Genomic DNA, 16,269 nt, shown 5'->3' on the forward strand with positions numbered 1-16,269 from the left:
TCCACGATACATTAGAAGAAATGCGACATCAGTGTGATTACAGGAATTTTTTTGTGAATTAGTGCGGAATTCCTGTCCTCCTAGTGTTAATATGGTGACTTGCAATCAAGTTATATGCATTTTATTCCAGGATTGTTTCATTTGCATCTTGTCTGAAGTTACTGTATTCCAGAAATTCATCCTATTAGTGTGGTTTCGTATTATTTTTTTATTGCCTAAATTGAAAAATTATTACTCCTGGAGTACGCATTTCACGCTCTTAGATTTTTAAATGACGGTATCTAGCTTTCGCTATTAAATGAAAAGTGAAAATTTTCAAGCGCCCGAAAACAAGACGGCTAAGTATGAATGCTGGGAAAAGCCTGTGTGACGTATTTCTGGTTCCCGCTGCCGCCGTGTGAGGTGTGATATTTAATGTGATACATGATTAATAAATGCCTGAGATGCCCTGTATGGCCCACTGTCTGATTTGGTAACCATATTAAGGTTAAGATGGGAAATTCGGAAGCCATCATGGAGCATACTGGTATTCTTATTTATGATAACCTGCATAGCTGATGGCAATGCTGAATAGGATGCAGGAAATTGATTCTTTGATTCACAATTAAGAAAAAAATCTGAGGATAGTGTGGAATTTTGAAGTAAAATTGGGTATAAAGTCATAGTAAATAGAGTCTATGGAGTAGATAAATTTAGAGAAGAAATTTTCCCCCTTGGGAAGGAAATCTGATTCTTTTTATTCTTACACAGACATGAAGAATATAGGAATGCTTAATAATTGTAGATATCAGTAATAGGAGACTTTTTCCGTGCATATACGGACCAGTAGATTAGTAAAGATTGGTTTTTATGAAATTTCACGACGGGTAAGTTTTACAGTAAATACTGTTTGCTGACGAGTTTTTGACTGTAATTATGAAAACAGTTTTTACCACATTACATTGAGTTATGGCTATTCTTTTAACAGTCCTTGCATCACAATGTCTTCTTTTTTGGATGGGATTTAGAGTAGTTTTAATTAACCCTCCAGGCCATAATTTCATCTCTGGGGCAGAAAAAATCAAGTCAGAAAATTCTTATCAACTTTCCTTTTTTTGGTAAATTTTAAAAACTCTTTGGGGATTTTATCTATTGCTACTTTTCTCTTCATCTTTTCTAATGCTCCATATATTTTGGGATGTAATGTGACATTATTTATGGAATGAGTTGCTATAATTCTCTGCTCTCCTTTCTCTCTATCTCTTGGTTAGCTGGCGTATCCACTTACGTAGCCATGTTTTTGTCACATAACCTTTGAATTGATGTGCCAAGTATTTTTATGTGTGTTTACTGTGGTTCTTGATATGTTTTTCTTAAATTTTCTGTGGAAATGCAATTTCTTACATTCAATTGAAATAAATATCTTCTATTTTTCTGTGATTTAAAATTGACTCATTACTTGATAGGCCAACTCCTGAGAATGAATCAACGGCTCCAACTCAAACTTCTGGGCCTGTTGCATTGGGTGGTTCTCCTACTCATAAATCAGTATTGATTCGCAAGCCTCTTGGCGATAAGCCTGAAAAAGGTCAACACAGAAGACCAAAAGGAAAAAAAGATGTTCCCAAGTAAGGTTTTCAGAGTAACTTATGTTATAGTTAAATGCTGTATCTCAAAGCTAGTTTGTATTATATTCCAATGTTTTCTTCCTTAAGGGTTTCTCGAGGCACTAGTACCACCGAAGACAAAGAACACAAATCACCTTACCTATCAAAAGTGACTGGACCAAATCCTGACTTGCATAAAGGTCCCAATGATGAACTCTTGCTGTAAGTATTTGAAGCAGTGGTGGCTGCTAAAGTTAACACGATTTTATGACTAATGAAGTTCATTTTATTCGTACCTCCTGCCTGTTTGATGTATTAAGATTATTAGCTCCTCGATGAATAGGAGGAACTCAGAATTCATGATAAGTCTCATGAGTATGTTGATTTTATCGGAGCATACTCCACCCTATTATAGGGAGGCATAGTTGTCTAATTTTGAAATGAAAGGTAACATGTGAGCGTGATGAAATCTCAGATACTGGTATGGCAAACAAAAAAAAGTATTTTGTCCTGCTCGGAAGTGAAAAGAAAACACAGGATGTACATTTAGTGTCATTCTGGCATTAAATTATATTCACCACTAGGAGTTTAGTTTAAACTTAGGGTGAACCTCTCATCCCAGGTATAAAACTACACTATTAAAAACTCTGTGGTTTGTTGATTTTAATTCCTTCATTATAAAATCTGCCATAGGTTGTGACCTTTTATCCCTATGTGACCAGTGGAGGTCAAATAGTTTACTTATCAAACCTAAGGCATCGCCATTGACTTCTGAATTTTTTCTAACCCATGATTTGACACCTAATATGTCATGATACTCTAGCCACAGGTCTGATTACCTCTGACCCCTGTATGATATTTGTGAGTCAAATGGCTGGTAATAAAAATCTGCAGATATCATCATTGACTTTTCAATCCTTCCAAAGGCATGGGTTGACACCTTGTTTATCGCGGTACTCTAGCTGATATTCCATTGGCTTTTGACCCCATGTAGCCATAGAGATCAAATCGTTTAATTTGTTTAAGCTGGTGGTTACTGGTTAAGCTGGTCTATTTAATTATTGTCTTTTTCATTTCTCAATCATGCCATAAGTAGATGCTTTGATGGGGTCTATTATTGGTCCCATCATCAAAACTATTTCATGATAAGTCATGAGGAGCATGCTCCAGACTGCTAGCATCACAAGCCTCATGAAATGCATTACTCTTACATAATTCTCAATAACTTACTGAAAAACTTGTTGTGAATGAGGTTTTCAGCTGCTGTAGAAAACAGCCTGACATTAGTGGTGCAGGTTGAAATTGGGACCAACTGCCTCAATGGTTTGGTGACTGAAGGGGCATATCTGTTTATATATATCATCGGCCCTAATCAAAAGTAAACCATTCAAAGGTAAAGCATGTGGTCCTACAGATGCGAAATGTATATAGTGTTTAATAATGTTCACTGAATAAAATTTCATATCGACTCGCAACAGTTTCGACCTCAAATGTTCAATATTATGCATGTGGTTACTGTGATGGGAACTTAATTTCTGCATACATATTTAGTTTTACTCTGGTACTTAAGTTACATTTTGACCTGCAGTAGTTTTAACCCCAATTTAGTTTTGATCGTGGGTTTATGATCTCTTGAGAAATTTCCTTCCCTGCTGAATGGTACCTATATAGCTACTTGCTGATGTAAATATGCATATCATCTTTCATGGGAATAGTTTCTAAAGGCAGTTTTACATGGTGAATTTTCATTTGATTGATCTTGCGAATGACCATCATTCACCAGGTAAAGCAGAAATTTCCTGTATTCAAATGATCATTCGAATGTAATTTAAAGCATGAACTAATTAGCTTGAATGATTTCTGTAAATGATATGAGTGCAAGGTATCCATCTTGCCACTGGCACCAACTCTAAATTTTAAGATCATATATGAAAACTCTAGAAGCATAGTAACCCATGTGATAGCTTAAATAATTAATATGCACTTTGAGATAATGTGAGTTCACAAACATTAATTCTCTTAAGTCGGTAATTCGGAAATAGCATTCGGTATTTTTTATGAGTAAAAAAATGTTGTTTTTCTTCAACATTACATCAATATTTTGTTTAATTTGCAATTATTTAATTATATCTCATGATTTGAAAGCTAAAGTTAGGGGTGAAAGTCTCAATTAATGACAAAATCTCTGTTTATTCGGTGAACAAAGTAGAACGAAAACGAGCCGATATATCATACTGGCTCACCTGTGAAATCACATTATTGCCTATCTTCCGTAAGTCAAGGGGCAAACCCGAGTCTTCTTTCTATGCAATTTAGACCATGTTCTATTTTGCTTGAATGATTCCGTGTGATTCTGTGAATGATAAGATCCTGTGGCGTCCATCTTGCCACTGCCACCACCTCAGAATTTAGAGATGGAAACAAAAACAGTGATAATACAACTGCAGTGAGTGTATTTGCCTGATGAGCATGAAATGTATATTGAGTTTATGAACGTACTATTTAAGCACAGTACTACAGAATGGCATATAGGAGAGTTAATCAGTTGAGGAGAGTTTGGAATACCATAGCTTTTTCTGAGAAATGTCTTTCATGTTATAATGGAAGAAAATGACTATGATATGAATAAATGGGCGTGTTAAAGAATAAAGTAAATTGAAAATTGAATTCAAGTAAAAAAATTTTTATGTAAATTTAAATTGCAATTAAATGAATTTCAGAAATACATATAGAATAAGGTTAATTAGGTAAAATAATAAGGTAGAAATTACTTTTATTTCACTCTCCTCTCAAAATGGTGTGGGTATAATGGTGCCCAAAAGACATTCATAGACATAGAGAGTCTATTGGTAAGTGCTTATGACTTGCTCTCGGTTTTGTATTAGATTGTGAAATAGTACATATGAAGTTATTTTCAGTACCAATTTTTCTAACCAAAACTGGACCTTTGGCACTTTTATTTTGGCATTTTAGGGGTAGTTGTAATATGCATGTATATACTTAGATTTAATTTATATTATGCAGTGGTTATGAGAATTTTTAAAATAATGTCCTACAGTGGTCATTATACTGCTCTTAACAGTCAATTCCCTTACAAGAGCATACTTTTACATCCTATACAACTCATGTCGTTAATGATTAACAATATCAGCGTATTTGAAAATGAAGAATGAAGGTTATTGAGCATAATGAGTCCAGTGAGCCAGCATATGGACTCTACCACAATATAGAGATTATTTTTTTCCATTACTTCACATGTATTGAGAGCTATAGGAAACCTTAGCTATGGAGACACAAAAGGCTAGCTGGTGTATTATTTTTTCATCATGCTTAATTTTCCTTGAGTACGTGTCTTCTCAGCCCTCCATCGTCATTAAGAGGATAGTTTCTTGCCCTTGTGGAATGCACAAAGTCTCTGGTGGAGTGGATCCAGAGTTGTCTCCTCCTCTTAGGCAGGTTTTTCCAAAGTAGGCCTTTCACTGCATCACGGTGATTCATTTTATACCCCCAGGCTGTACAGGCAGATCTGAAAAGTTCTTTGTCTTGATCATGAATGCTGGATCAATTTTGTAATGTATTTTCCTTGTTGCACACAACTTTTTCTTAGTGCAGTGTAACTTTGAAAGGCTTTATAGTTAGAAACTAGGTGTTGGCGGAAGTAAGAACTTTTCAAACAATGCATGGTTTTTTCTTGTGATCGATTTAATGAATGAGTCTCTAGTGTGCTGATTTTTATTTTCAGGGTGGACTACGTCACTTGGAATGGCCCTAACTCAAATTACTGTAGTGCTAAATCTGGTAAGATCTGCAAGGGAGTGAATTTAAACCTGCGTCAAGGTTCATCCAACTTGGCTAAAGGTCCAAACAAGGACATGTGTAAAGGCCCTGTTAAAAATTTGGCTAAGGGCAGTATTTACTGCAAGTCTGCCGCTTAAAATTCTCTTATTTTCATAATGGATCTCTGATCAGTATGCTAAAATCTACTTTCTCTTAAAATTTCTTGATCAACAAATTGATAATAGATTTGAATCTATGCAGTGTAAAACTTCTGATTTGCTGCAGTAATGATTGAGGGGCAATGGGGGTATTTATAGTATTGGGGGAGATAAATTCTTTAATTTTTATAAGCATTGGAGGCAATTTGACAGAGGTGGATAATTGCATATTTTTGTAATCACATTATTAAATTGCATTTGCCTTTCATGTTATATTTGAAGGAATTCGAATCAAGGCCGCAAAATCTATGAAGCATTAGTTTATTGCTAGTGGATAAGATCATCTCTGACAATTGAAATTATGTCAAAGGATCTTTGAAAATCATGGTTATCACTTCTAGAGGCTTAGATTTTAATGCTACTTTTTCTATTTTTTCCACCATTAATTGGAAATGATCTGATTAAAATTCATGGCTTCCATGTATAAGCTATTTTCCACTGTTTTGTGTAATGGAGGGCTAATTCCTGCTAAGTATTCGATTACAATTCTTTGATAAGGTCTATTCTGGATTCTTCTTCCACTGCTTTTTTAAAAATATTTCTGTTATTATTGAGGAAATTTATTGATTTTATTGAGGGAATTTGTTGATTACTATATGGAGGAAATTAGATTGGAATAATTGATCTTCATCATTTCAAATTGCAGATATTAGCATGGAATATAGCCCTCACTCACAAGCTCCTCATTTGACATATGTATTTTGTAGGCATTGGAGATTTTTGGTGGCATCTAAGTAGTTTTCATTGCAATTGTATACTTGTGCATTTGTTATTTATTGAATCTGTTGTTTGGTGATGTGAATGTGATACAGTGTGATTACATTGGTAGTGTGCCTGTTTAAGATTTAAGGTTGTATTACTACTAATTCACTATTATTTAAATTTACTGCCATGAAATTATATAATACTCATTAATCACTAATTTATATAACTTATGCTGAAAGCATTTAAGCCATTACTGTGGGTCTTGATTCTTTGTATATTTGAAGATTGTAACTCAAATGCCACAACTTTAAAAATTGAATGTAAGTAAATAGAATCACATTAATGAATTATAAGTCCCCATCCAAGCAAAAATATTTGTAAGGCATTTGAGTAACTCCATCACAAATTAAGCGAGGGGCATCTGCACATTTGCCTATTGCCTTTCGCTGTTACTTAGGTTCTTGATAAATTTTATGGACAAACTCGGTGGTTCAAATGGCCAGTATTTTAAACTCTTTTTGGATTGGAGGTTTAATGCAAATTAAATAGGTGAGGTCTCTTAACTTCTTAGAAGAGCTTTATCACAACAGTCATTATCCATTTATATTGTTGCTAAATCACTTTTTGGTTTCAGTTCTAGCTGAAAGGATCAAGATAAGTGAAAGGGTATTAAAAAAATCTACCATTGGATTTACTGTAAACTTCTAGATATCGGGACCTGATCTTTTTAGTAGCAATAGTGTCATTCGTACTCATATTCTCTCTTCTCTATATGCTACAGCAAACTGTCTTCACTTCCAAACTGTCTTCCCTCTACCTTCACTTCCAGTTTTACCTTCCTCTCGCATTTGACCTTGACTGGTCGAGGTATAGGCAATACCCTTATCTTTCATATGTTGGAAGCCTGACTCATTTTTATCTTTATCAATCTACTCATTTAGATTCTCTGCATTTACATTTTCAAATTCTTTCATGGTTTTCTCTAATTCTCCCAACTTGGAATCACTCACTTCTGTTTACGAGAAGCTTTTGAAATCGCCTTTGAGATCTATCAAAAGTTTCATCCAGGAGCGAGCTATGTTAATTAGGCTTTATTCAACCGCATGCAAGGCTGTGGCAATAATTGTTCCTTGAAAAATATATTTAAAGATTGTAAATGACATCTCTAATTTACATTTGATTACATAGTCATTGAAGAAATCTTAGAATTTAATTAAGAGTTTTTTTTCTGCTGCTCATCATTCTCTGCAATACTAGGACAGACATCCAAGTATACTTGATATATTCCTTGTCAGCAGGTAGAGAAAATTAATTAAGTTTCACGGAAAGAATTCTAATGGAAATAAGAAGCCTTGTGTACCTTTGCATTAAAATATGATAATCCTGGCATTTTTGCGTATGATTTTATGCGCTTAAAGATTGCAGAAAACAATGAAGAAGGGTAAACTAGTGTGCAAATAATCAGCAACATGGATAATACGTGTACACGTAATTGGGAGTTTACCATTATTCATACCACAGGCATAAATGCTCTGAAGTATGTTAATCCCAGTAGTGCATGCGATGAAAACGGCCCACTAATATCAAGGTCTACTGAGTGGTGCCCCTTCGGCAAGGCTCATCCTGAAGGTCATGGGTACTTTTTCTTATTCTGTGGTTGTAGTGAACAACCTAACCAACCTACTGAAAACTTTTAATTTAATTTCTTCCGTCTTCTTCACTTAAGTATAAAAATGAGTCTTCCTCTTGAAATGGGCTTAGCTGTCATTGGTGTCAATGTCAGAATTCTCTTCTCCATGCTAGAAATTGTGGTCATATGCTGTATCCTTAACTATTTCTTGCTGAGTTTTATCCATTAGTTAGTGTCAGACTTTTTATCGATGTTTGAATATTGGGTATTCATCAGTCAAAAATGATTTTAAAACTGTCATTTAATGGATAGATGTTTTCAATTATTTATTCCTCCAATTCAAGACTTTTTGTCCAAGTTAGCCTACTATCTTCTGATGCCTTTGATATGTTGAGGAATGAGATTAAAGGAGTGGTGAAATTCAGATTTTTTCTTGGGTGGACTTATGAATCTCATTAGATGTCCATTCTGATATCGTTATAAAGTTACAAGCCATTTTGGACTTATTCATAGATGTATGAAATCATTCATGTACACTTTTCATGTACATCAGTAATTTCAGGAAAAATATTCCAGTACTGTTGCAGTACATATTTAAAGGGTACATTATGTTTTAGGTTTTGCAGATAGAATTATTTTTGCTATAACTTTGAAGCTCCAAGTACCGAAAATTTTTCTAGTCATAAAACTATTTTAAGTGAAAGGTAAAAGTGTACCAGTGTGTTGTTTAATTTTATTCAAAACTAAGTGTCAATGTTATTTTAGAAAATCATGGACTAATTGTAAGAGGAAGTGCCTACTTATCATGTTTAGCCACTGACGTAGGCGGATTGATGGGGAGGAGGTGGGGTACGTGCCCCCCCCAAATGCTCTAATAATAGACAAAAATTTTAACAAATTTATCATCATGTTCACTTTGTTTTGTGTATTACAGAGTCTCAATCATTTAATTTCATATTAATAACTTGATATTAAAATAAGGAGATTATATTTTGTACAGTAATTGTTATATCTTGTTTTTAATCATGAGGAGATTGTATGTTAGGCCCTTGTGCGCCCCTCTCAGAAAAAAATCCTGGATCTGCCCCTGGCCACTGACACATTGTTTAGCAAGTTGGCGCAACATTTTTTGGCACTGACATTTTCCCTCTGAATGCTTGTGTTATCAATTTTTAGGTGACTGGTAAATGGAGACGTTGTGGCATTTGAGGTAGTGAGGCTGATTGTCTTATAATGGGGTCACATGAAACCTGTTTATAATTAAAATCGATTTTATGTTTTTTTAGCTATTTTTCTAAAATTTTCTCTTGGTAATTCCTGATTTTTTTTGCTGACGTTTATGAAGTCTGATAATGCTGGGGATTTGTAGGGCTAGGACCCTCCCCAGTTCAACCGTCCCTAGTAATGAGAAAAACTGCCAGTTGTGTAGTTACTGACGAGGATGAATTTTGAAAAAGGTAATGGATGAAAAGAGGGTTATTGCTATATATCGCTGTTTATATTTACTGAAAGAACAATTATTTTACTCTAGCCAAAGATATTCTTAAGTGGAATTTGAATATGTTCTATAAAAATGTCATCCCTTGTGACTACTATGAATTTAATAATTGTTTTGCGATTGCCTGTAGGTCTTAGGTTTTGTCTTTGTCATGACATGCTATTAGTCTGACTATCCATTGTAAAGCATTATTGTTTATGGCTACCCTTGTTCTTTTGTAAGCTTTTTAAATGAATTTCTATTTTATAATTATTATTCTATACTTAGTGGTGCTACTTATTCCCCTCTTTGTCTAATTTTGCACTTGTTATGGTTCAATGTATTGTTCTTCAGAATGATAGTTATGTAAGAGGATCGAGAAAAAAATATCAGCGGGACTTAACTCATTCCTATTTCCACCACCACCATGATCCTTCGTAATGATTGGGTCTTTCATTTTGATCCAGAAAAATATGGCTTAGAGGCATAAATGCATTAATCCTGTCCGTACACTGGTGCTAGACTTTGGAGAAACCGAAATTCATTTTTTGGATGGATGAAAAGGTATTTTCTACTAACATAGGTAAATTCTCTATAGGATTTAGTCTTCCAGTGTATTTATTTAGTAATGCTTGGATTTTACAGTTATTTCTCTTTCATATTCCCATTGCTTGATTATCTCTTAACAGATTTCGTTACTGAGGCACAATCTCTCAATAGCTGCATTTGATGATTCCAATAGTGCAATTATTATTTATTCTTGAATTTTCTTTACTGGGGAGACATATTTTTATTGACTTTTTAAGCCACATAAATATAAGCAGTAGTCCATAAAGGTCATTTGGTGGAAACTGAGTAAATCGTTATTTTATTTAAAATTCTTAAACTACAAATTCTGCTCATATCCTCCCATATAACTTTGAGGGATGAAACAATCTTACTCACCTTTGTAATTGTCAATATTTGCTCAGATGTATTTCCTGAAAAATGCAAAAATCTCCAACTGAAAGTAGTTTCAAACAGTAGCATGTATAACTTGTGTCTAGTTCTTTTTGAATTGTCAGGCAAGATGTTTCTTGGCTTAGATATTGACGAAGTAGGGTACACATTGACTGTGAAGCTGGTTGGCCTGCCCAAGTCTGTAGAGATTTGATTAGTTGAATGCCGTCTTGTTTTAGGTTGATAAATAATGATCATAGCTCTATTATGTACATGATATGTTCCCCAGATGCTGCTGTAGAATTTGATTAAATGCCAGCCTAGGAAAGAATATTTGCCTATTCTCTTCAATTTTGGATTTTTCCATCAAAATAAAACTAGGTAATCTTGTCATTAGCAGATTTCTTAATTCGGAAAGTTCTTGCTATGGTAAATTAACTGAATACATTTCTTAGAACTGCTCACTTAATCTTTAATAATACAACTTGGATTACTCCATTATTGTACTTCATCTAGTATTCTGTCAAAGTTTCTGATGAAAAATCTGATTACTGGAGTGCAGCACTCACCAAAGTAGTGATTATGCACGAGTGGACATAAATACTCTATACTGAATCCTGGGTGGTGTTGTAATGACATGTACTTGGATTTAGTCAGCATTATTTCAAGCAGAATAAATTGATTCTTGTATAAGAATTAATGGTACTAGTGAATTCTATGAATTTAACTGTTAATACTTTCAGCCATAAGGCCACAAGTTCTCATATGTGTATGTATAGTTAATGAATGGCATAATACAAAAGGTGAATGACAAAGACCAAAACTTATATTGACAGGCATTCCAGGTGATAAGTAATCTAGTTCAAAGTCATAGTAAACAATACTCATGTTTAACTTAATGTTTAAGTTCTAGTCATGTATTTTTGTGATTTATGTGAAAACAATTTTAATTTGTTAACACATGAAATTGTTTTACTCATATGTAGCAAGTAAACATTTATTTAATAATAAATGAAGTCATAAAATATATTTCAATTTAATACTTTCTCCTCCCCCTGTCACACATTCTCTAATATAGACAAAAATGAAACAGATGAGGAAAATAACAAATACAAAAAGGATAAAAATACAATTCCGTACAAATGAGAGTACTTGGAATTATAAAAGAACACACATGGAACATAATTATTTAAATTTAAACTTCATCTTCATTCAGCAACATATTTGGAATCCCATCACTAATTGGAAATTTTCTACCAGATTCTGGACATACCAATTCTCCATTAATAACTTCGACCTGAAAATGTAAATACCAAGAAATTAAAGTTTTTTTTAGAGAAAATTAAGGAGAGAAATAAATGCACAGGTACACTTACCTCCATCAGGACATGATGAGCCTTTTTCAGGAATTCTTGATTGTTTTCATAATCTGGAATGATAGTTTTTGGCAACTCTGCACTATGTCCAATCTGAAAGTTAAGCAGTTCTCAGTTAGCAAGCTCTTCTTTTTCCTGATGCTGCCCTAAAATTCACTGAAACATCCTTGAATGAGGGAGTTACATTCCGTTATTATACCGCAGTGAGCAAACCTAGCTACAATCGACATTTTCGAAAGCTCAAATAATCAAGTTTACTTGAGGTGGGACCATATCTTTTATGACCATGTAGGAACTGCCTCCAATGGGGGAAACATCTAGCTGTCAATTACTACAATGGGTTCTATTGGAATGGGTTCATTCATTTTTTTAACTGATATACACCCTCTTACGTAATGTCATTTGTGATCATATTCTTTCATCATCAAGTAAACCCAAAATAAAGTTCACTAAATTACAGGTACTTTCAAAAACACTCAAAGACACATTGGACATTTGGAGGTTCTATTTATGGGTTGAAAGAATGTGGCAATATCCCATTACTGTGAGTGCCATTCCATGCCAACCTGGACTGAAGTTGACCCTTGACCTATCTAACTTTAATGAAAATTGGAGCACATGTTTACCTTTTCAAAAAAAATAATACCATTTGAAGCAAAAATTGAAAAAAACAAGAGAATAATGGGCATTTTTAAAATGGCAGTTTTCCACTAACAAGAAAATTTTGATGTCATATTGCTCGCAAAGGAATCAAGGTAAACAGAGGTTCAAGGGCTTATTTAAAATCCATTGAAATTTTCATCATATCCAATAATAATGCATTTTTTCAATTTGATAAAATACATGGTATGGTATTTTATTTAAAAAGCTATCATGTTTACCAATTTTCATCCAAGTTTTCATTTCAAGTCCATTTTGGTAGTGTGCATTGCTGCGGGGCAATTTTTGTCTTTGCGGTTCATTTTAAGTATGAGGGACATTATCAAAATTTCCTTACATAAAAAGTTCTGAAATATTTTTTTTTCATACAGCATGCGTGACTTTAATATTCATGTACTTTTCTACACCTCTGAAATCGAAATCTACCCTTCGACCATTTAAAAGATCAAACAATGGGTAAAATTTAATTTTAAAAAGCTAATTGTAATGCAAAGATGTCATTCTCTCTATAAAAAAACATTGAAGTGCACTGATCAAATATTATGCCCGTGACGTGTTGAAGAACATGCCTGTTTTGCCATTCTCATAGTTTTTTGAGTGTTCTTCTTCACTCTTTCAACCAAAGAAGCTAAACGATTACATTTAAACACTGTTTAATGGTTCATTGTTGTCAAATAAAGAATGAGTAAAACAATAAATTACATGACCTTATGGAGAGTGTAAGCAACAACAAACAATGCAAGGATGGTGGGCAAGACTGAGGGGCAGTGGAAAAGTGCTCTAAGGCATTCATGACATCATAAACTTTATTGCAAGTGTGTCTGGGCCCTAGAGTTTTTGCTGAAAATAGCTGGAGAGGCATGCGATGGATCAAAAATCGGAGATATATGGTCCCTTTATTATTTATTTTATTATAGTTTGAATAATAAAGTGACTGTTTACCTCCGACAACCACCACAATATGCAACATAAGTGTTGATAAAGACTGATGGCTGATCTATGGGAGTGGAACCCAATGGGGGGGATGAAGCCCCCTCATTGGGTCGAAACACACAATAGATAAAATCAAAATTTTTGGTGGTGCCACTTCGTACAAAAGTATTAAGTTATATTTTACGATGTATTTACCTGGTTTAACGAATTGAAATATAAATTATCTCTAAACTTAGGGCCTATTTTAAATGCTTTTGGTATGTTAGAATCCAGTGGCAGATGGGGCTAGAGGGGCCTATATAGCTCCTCCTTCGGTTACCAATTTACAACAATGGTAATATTGCCTAAATTTAAATGTAAAGGATTATGTAAATTCTTTTGCACATTAAGTTTCTTGTAGTAATGAAAATGGGGATTGCATGTTAAGAATTGTAATAAATGCCCTCCTTTAACAAATTTGATTACTTTGAAAATAAATTTCCTATAGTAATCCCAGATAGCACAAAGTAAGTGAGTTAACCGTTTCTTATGGTTTTCTTACGGAAAAAATTGATAAGCAGCTTATCGTAAGCTAAGGGACTTATATAAGGCAAGGGTAAGACGTTAGGGGCGTTTAGGTAAGGAATGCCGTCAAATATCCTCAGGCAATGTAAGTCACTTCTGTTGGAGCGCCAAAGGCGGCTGAACAGCGTACTACACATGCTACGCGGCTCATCTTGACATGAATTAAAGGCTATTGGGGAAATTTAGCGAGTTTTTAGAAGGGCTGAACAACTGATAACAGATTTTCCCGTAAATAGAAAAAAATTAATAACTGCAAGCAACCGGCTAGTGAAGATATAAAGCATAGTACAAGTACTCTATCCATGCGGCGGAAAGAAAAAAAAATAACGTCAGGATGGAATCCGAACGTGCGACCCTCGGAACCGAAGTACTACTCGCTAACCACTACACCACGGCAGTTGTTGAGAATAGGTGGCGTAGTTACTAATTAAATAAGCAATTATGTAAAAAAAACTTGTTTGGCATGTGCATGAAAAACTGAATTTATTCAAGGTCCATACATTTTATCATTTACGAATTTTAAATTATGGTTTGATAACCCGACGACTACAATACATATATTAGATGTTCCTTCCGGCATTTTTATATTATTCTACGTTGGTATTCTTGTGAAATTGTGTTTTTCTTAAGACCTTCGTTAAGCTATCAGTTCATAAATGTGAATGATTTTCAAATTATGGCGGTATGATGTTATTTCTCCTCATATTATAGAAGCGCCAATAATAAAAACATTGTTTTAATGCATAAAGGCCTTAATTAACACTCTGTAACGATGGGATAATAACAGCATCTACGGAAGTGCTGAAAGTTTGGCATCCATTTTGCCATTACTCTGGATGTTTGTCGCCCTGGCCGTAAGAAACCCATAACAAGCTTACTTGAGAAGCGACTTCCTTATTTCTTCCTTTCACCTTATCTCAATGACTTATAATGTGCTAGCTGGGATATTTAATTTTATTCTATTTTTATATCCAGCAGGTCCAACAGTATATTTTTACTGGCTAGACAGGTTTGAAAATTGTTGTATCTCATTTCATAATATATAGTGCACTTAGGAACAACGAATGACAGTAGGCAGTATGAAATTTCAGGAGAGTGCAAAAAATTGATAAATGAGAAATGGAATAATCAGTTGCTGGTAAGTAGTCGAAACTATTTTTAAACAATAGGTTATGCAGAATATTTTGCATTGCTATAGAAATTTTCATGTGTTTCCGTCGTCAATTTGAGGATAAAAAATTAATTAAAAAGTACTGACTGAATTTGCAACTCCCGCTAATATTTTTTAAATATTCTAGTCGAATGAAAATAATGTTGATCTAGTTCCGGTACAGCTTGTGATAAAGGCCATAAATTTAAAGCAGTCATTACGTATTCAAACCAACTATACGTACCATGTGTAATGAAAATCCAAGTTGGTGGGTTACATTTGGCCATTCTTTTGGTTTATTGAACAGAATGACCGTGAGGTAATCTTAAATACTCATAATTAAATCGCAATCATTAGGTAAGCAATAATGAACTAAAGAATGGTATGAATTTGATGTTTTTACCGATTTTAAAATTCATTATGGGCCACATGAATACCTATGCATTTACAGAGTCTCTGCATGCCTATCCCATGCATTATTCTGAAAACATAATTTAGCCATTTAGTCTATTATATTTAAAACTGCCTTAAATATTAGCAATATTTCCTAACATTTTAATCCTAACCATTAACTCAATTCATATCCAGAAGTGTTACTTATTCCATGACGCAAAACCAGTTGAACACTCGAGTTCGAACTGGATTAAGAGACGTCCAGAAGAGACACGAGGCTTGGTAAAAAACGATACCTTCCTCTTAGATGAGTTTAGGCACAAAAAACTACCCAAAACACGGTATTAAATAGTAAATAATGTCAAATCTTTAAAAAAATAATCTTTGGAGCCGAGATGCTTACACTATCTGCTGCATTCCACAATGCGTTCCAATCCAGTTTCGGTATGATTCTAGAGACAAACTCCGGGTTAAAATCTACTTCCGACACTTTCACGTCTTTGGCCTGAAAAGTAAAATAAGTACCATTATTTAGCCAGCAGAATGGCGAAGTTAAACCTGCGTAATTGAATAGGCATCAATGAAAACATGGACCGGTGGAAATTACTCACCAAAATTCCAAGAGGGTATCCCACACTCACACCTTTGAGGCATTTTGAAGTAAGCATATTATGAGTCAACAGTTTCATTTTCGGCTTAATCGAGATGGATATCCCGCAGAATATTACAATTCGACAGTTCCCAAATACCGCACGTGAATTCGAGTAATTTTTGTGCCGAATATCGGTCCTCATTTGTTACTTTGGTTTTCTGTCTGCTGCTGTTTTTGTCCGCTTGTTTTGGTATGTGGTGTATATTTTG

The 16,269-nt window shown here is 34.2% G+C and overlaps 2 protein-coding genes across 3 annotated transcripts in view; one reads left to right on the plus strand and one right to left on the minus strand.

Moving 5' to 3' along the window:
- Positions 1-6,932, plus strand: part of LOC124159435 — a 32,023-nt gene extending 25,091 nt beyond the window's left edge. For both annotated transcript variants that reach the window (XM_046535247.1, XM_046535254.1), the window contains 3 exons: positions 1,446-1,607; positions 1,695-1,808; positions 5,329-6,932. In XM_046535247.1, coding sequence (XP_046391203.1) covers positions 1,446-1,607; positions 1,695-1,808; positions 5,329-5,521 — 469 coding nt within the window. In that variant the 3' untranslated portion in view covers positions 5,522-6,932. The remainder of the gene's footprint in view (positions 1-1,445; positions 1,608-1,694; positions 1,809-5,328) is intronic.
- Positions 6,933-11,352: 4,420 nt separating this feature from the next.
- On the minus strand, positions 11,353-16,239 carry LOC124159461 (multifunctional methyltransferase subunit TRM112-like protein). Its single transcript, XM_046535288.1, has 4 exons — positions 16,020-16,239; positions 15,812-15,913; positions 11,709-11,801; positions 11,353-11,629 (listed from the first exon to the last, which is right to left on the minus strand). Exons 1-4 carry the CDS (start codon positions 16,200-16,202, stop codon positions 11,528-11,530), a joined length of 480 nt encoding a protein of 159 aa, XP_046391244.1. The 5' UTR covers positions 16,203-16,239; the 3' UTR covers positions 11,353-11,527.
- Between the last annotated feature and the right edge of the window lie 30 nt (positions 16,240-16,269).

The sequence above is a fragment of the Ischnura elegans genome, chromosome 1, assembly GCF_921293095.1.
Source record: "Ischnura elegans chromosome 1, ioIscEleg1.1, whole genome shotgun sequence".
NCBI lineage: Eukaryota > Metazoa > Arthropoda > Insecta > Odonata > Coenagrionidae > Ischnura > Ischnura elegans.

Bases quoted from the DNA above. Each gene is read 5' to 3' on its own strand.
- LOC124159461 (XM_046535288.1), bottom strand. From the start codon at position 16,202: ATGAGGACCGATATTCGGCACAAAAATTACTCGAATTCACGTGCGGTA. The intron at 15,914-16,019 runs GTGAGTAATTTC...TTTACTTTTCAG, and splicing joins GATACCCTCTTGGAATTTTG to GCCAAAGACGTGAAAGTGTC. The intron at 11,802-15,811 runs GTAAGCATCTCG...CTTAACTTTCAG, and splicing joins TGTGGAATGCAGCAGATAGT to ATTGGACATAGTGCAGAGTT.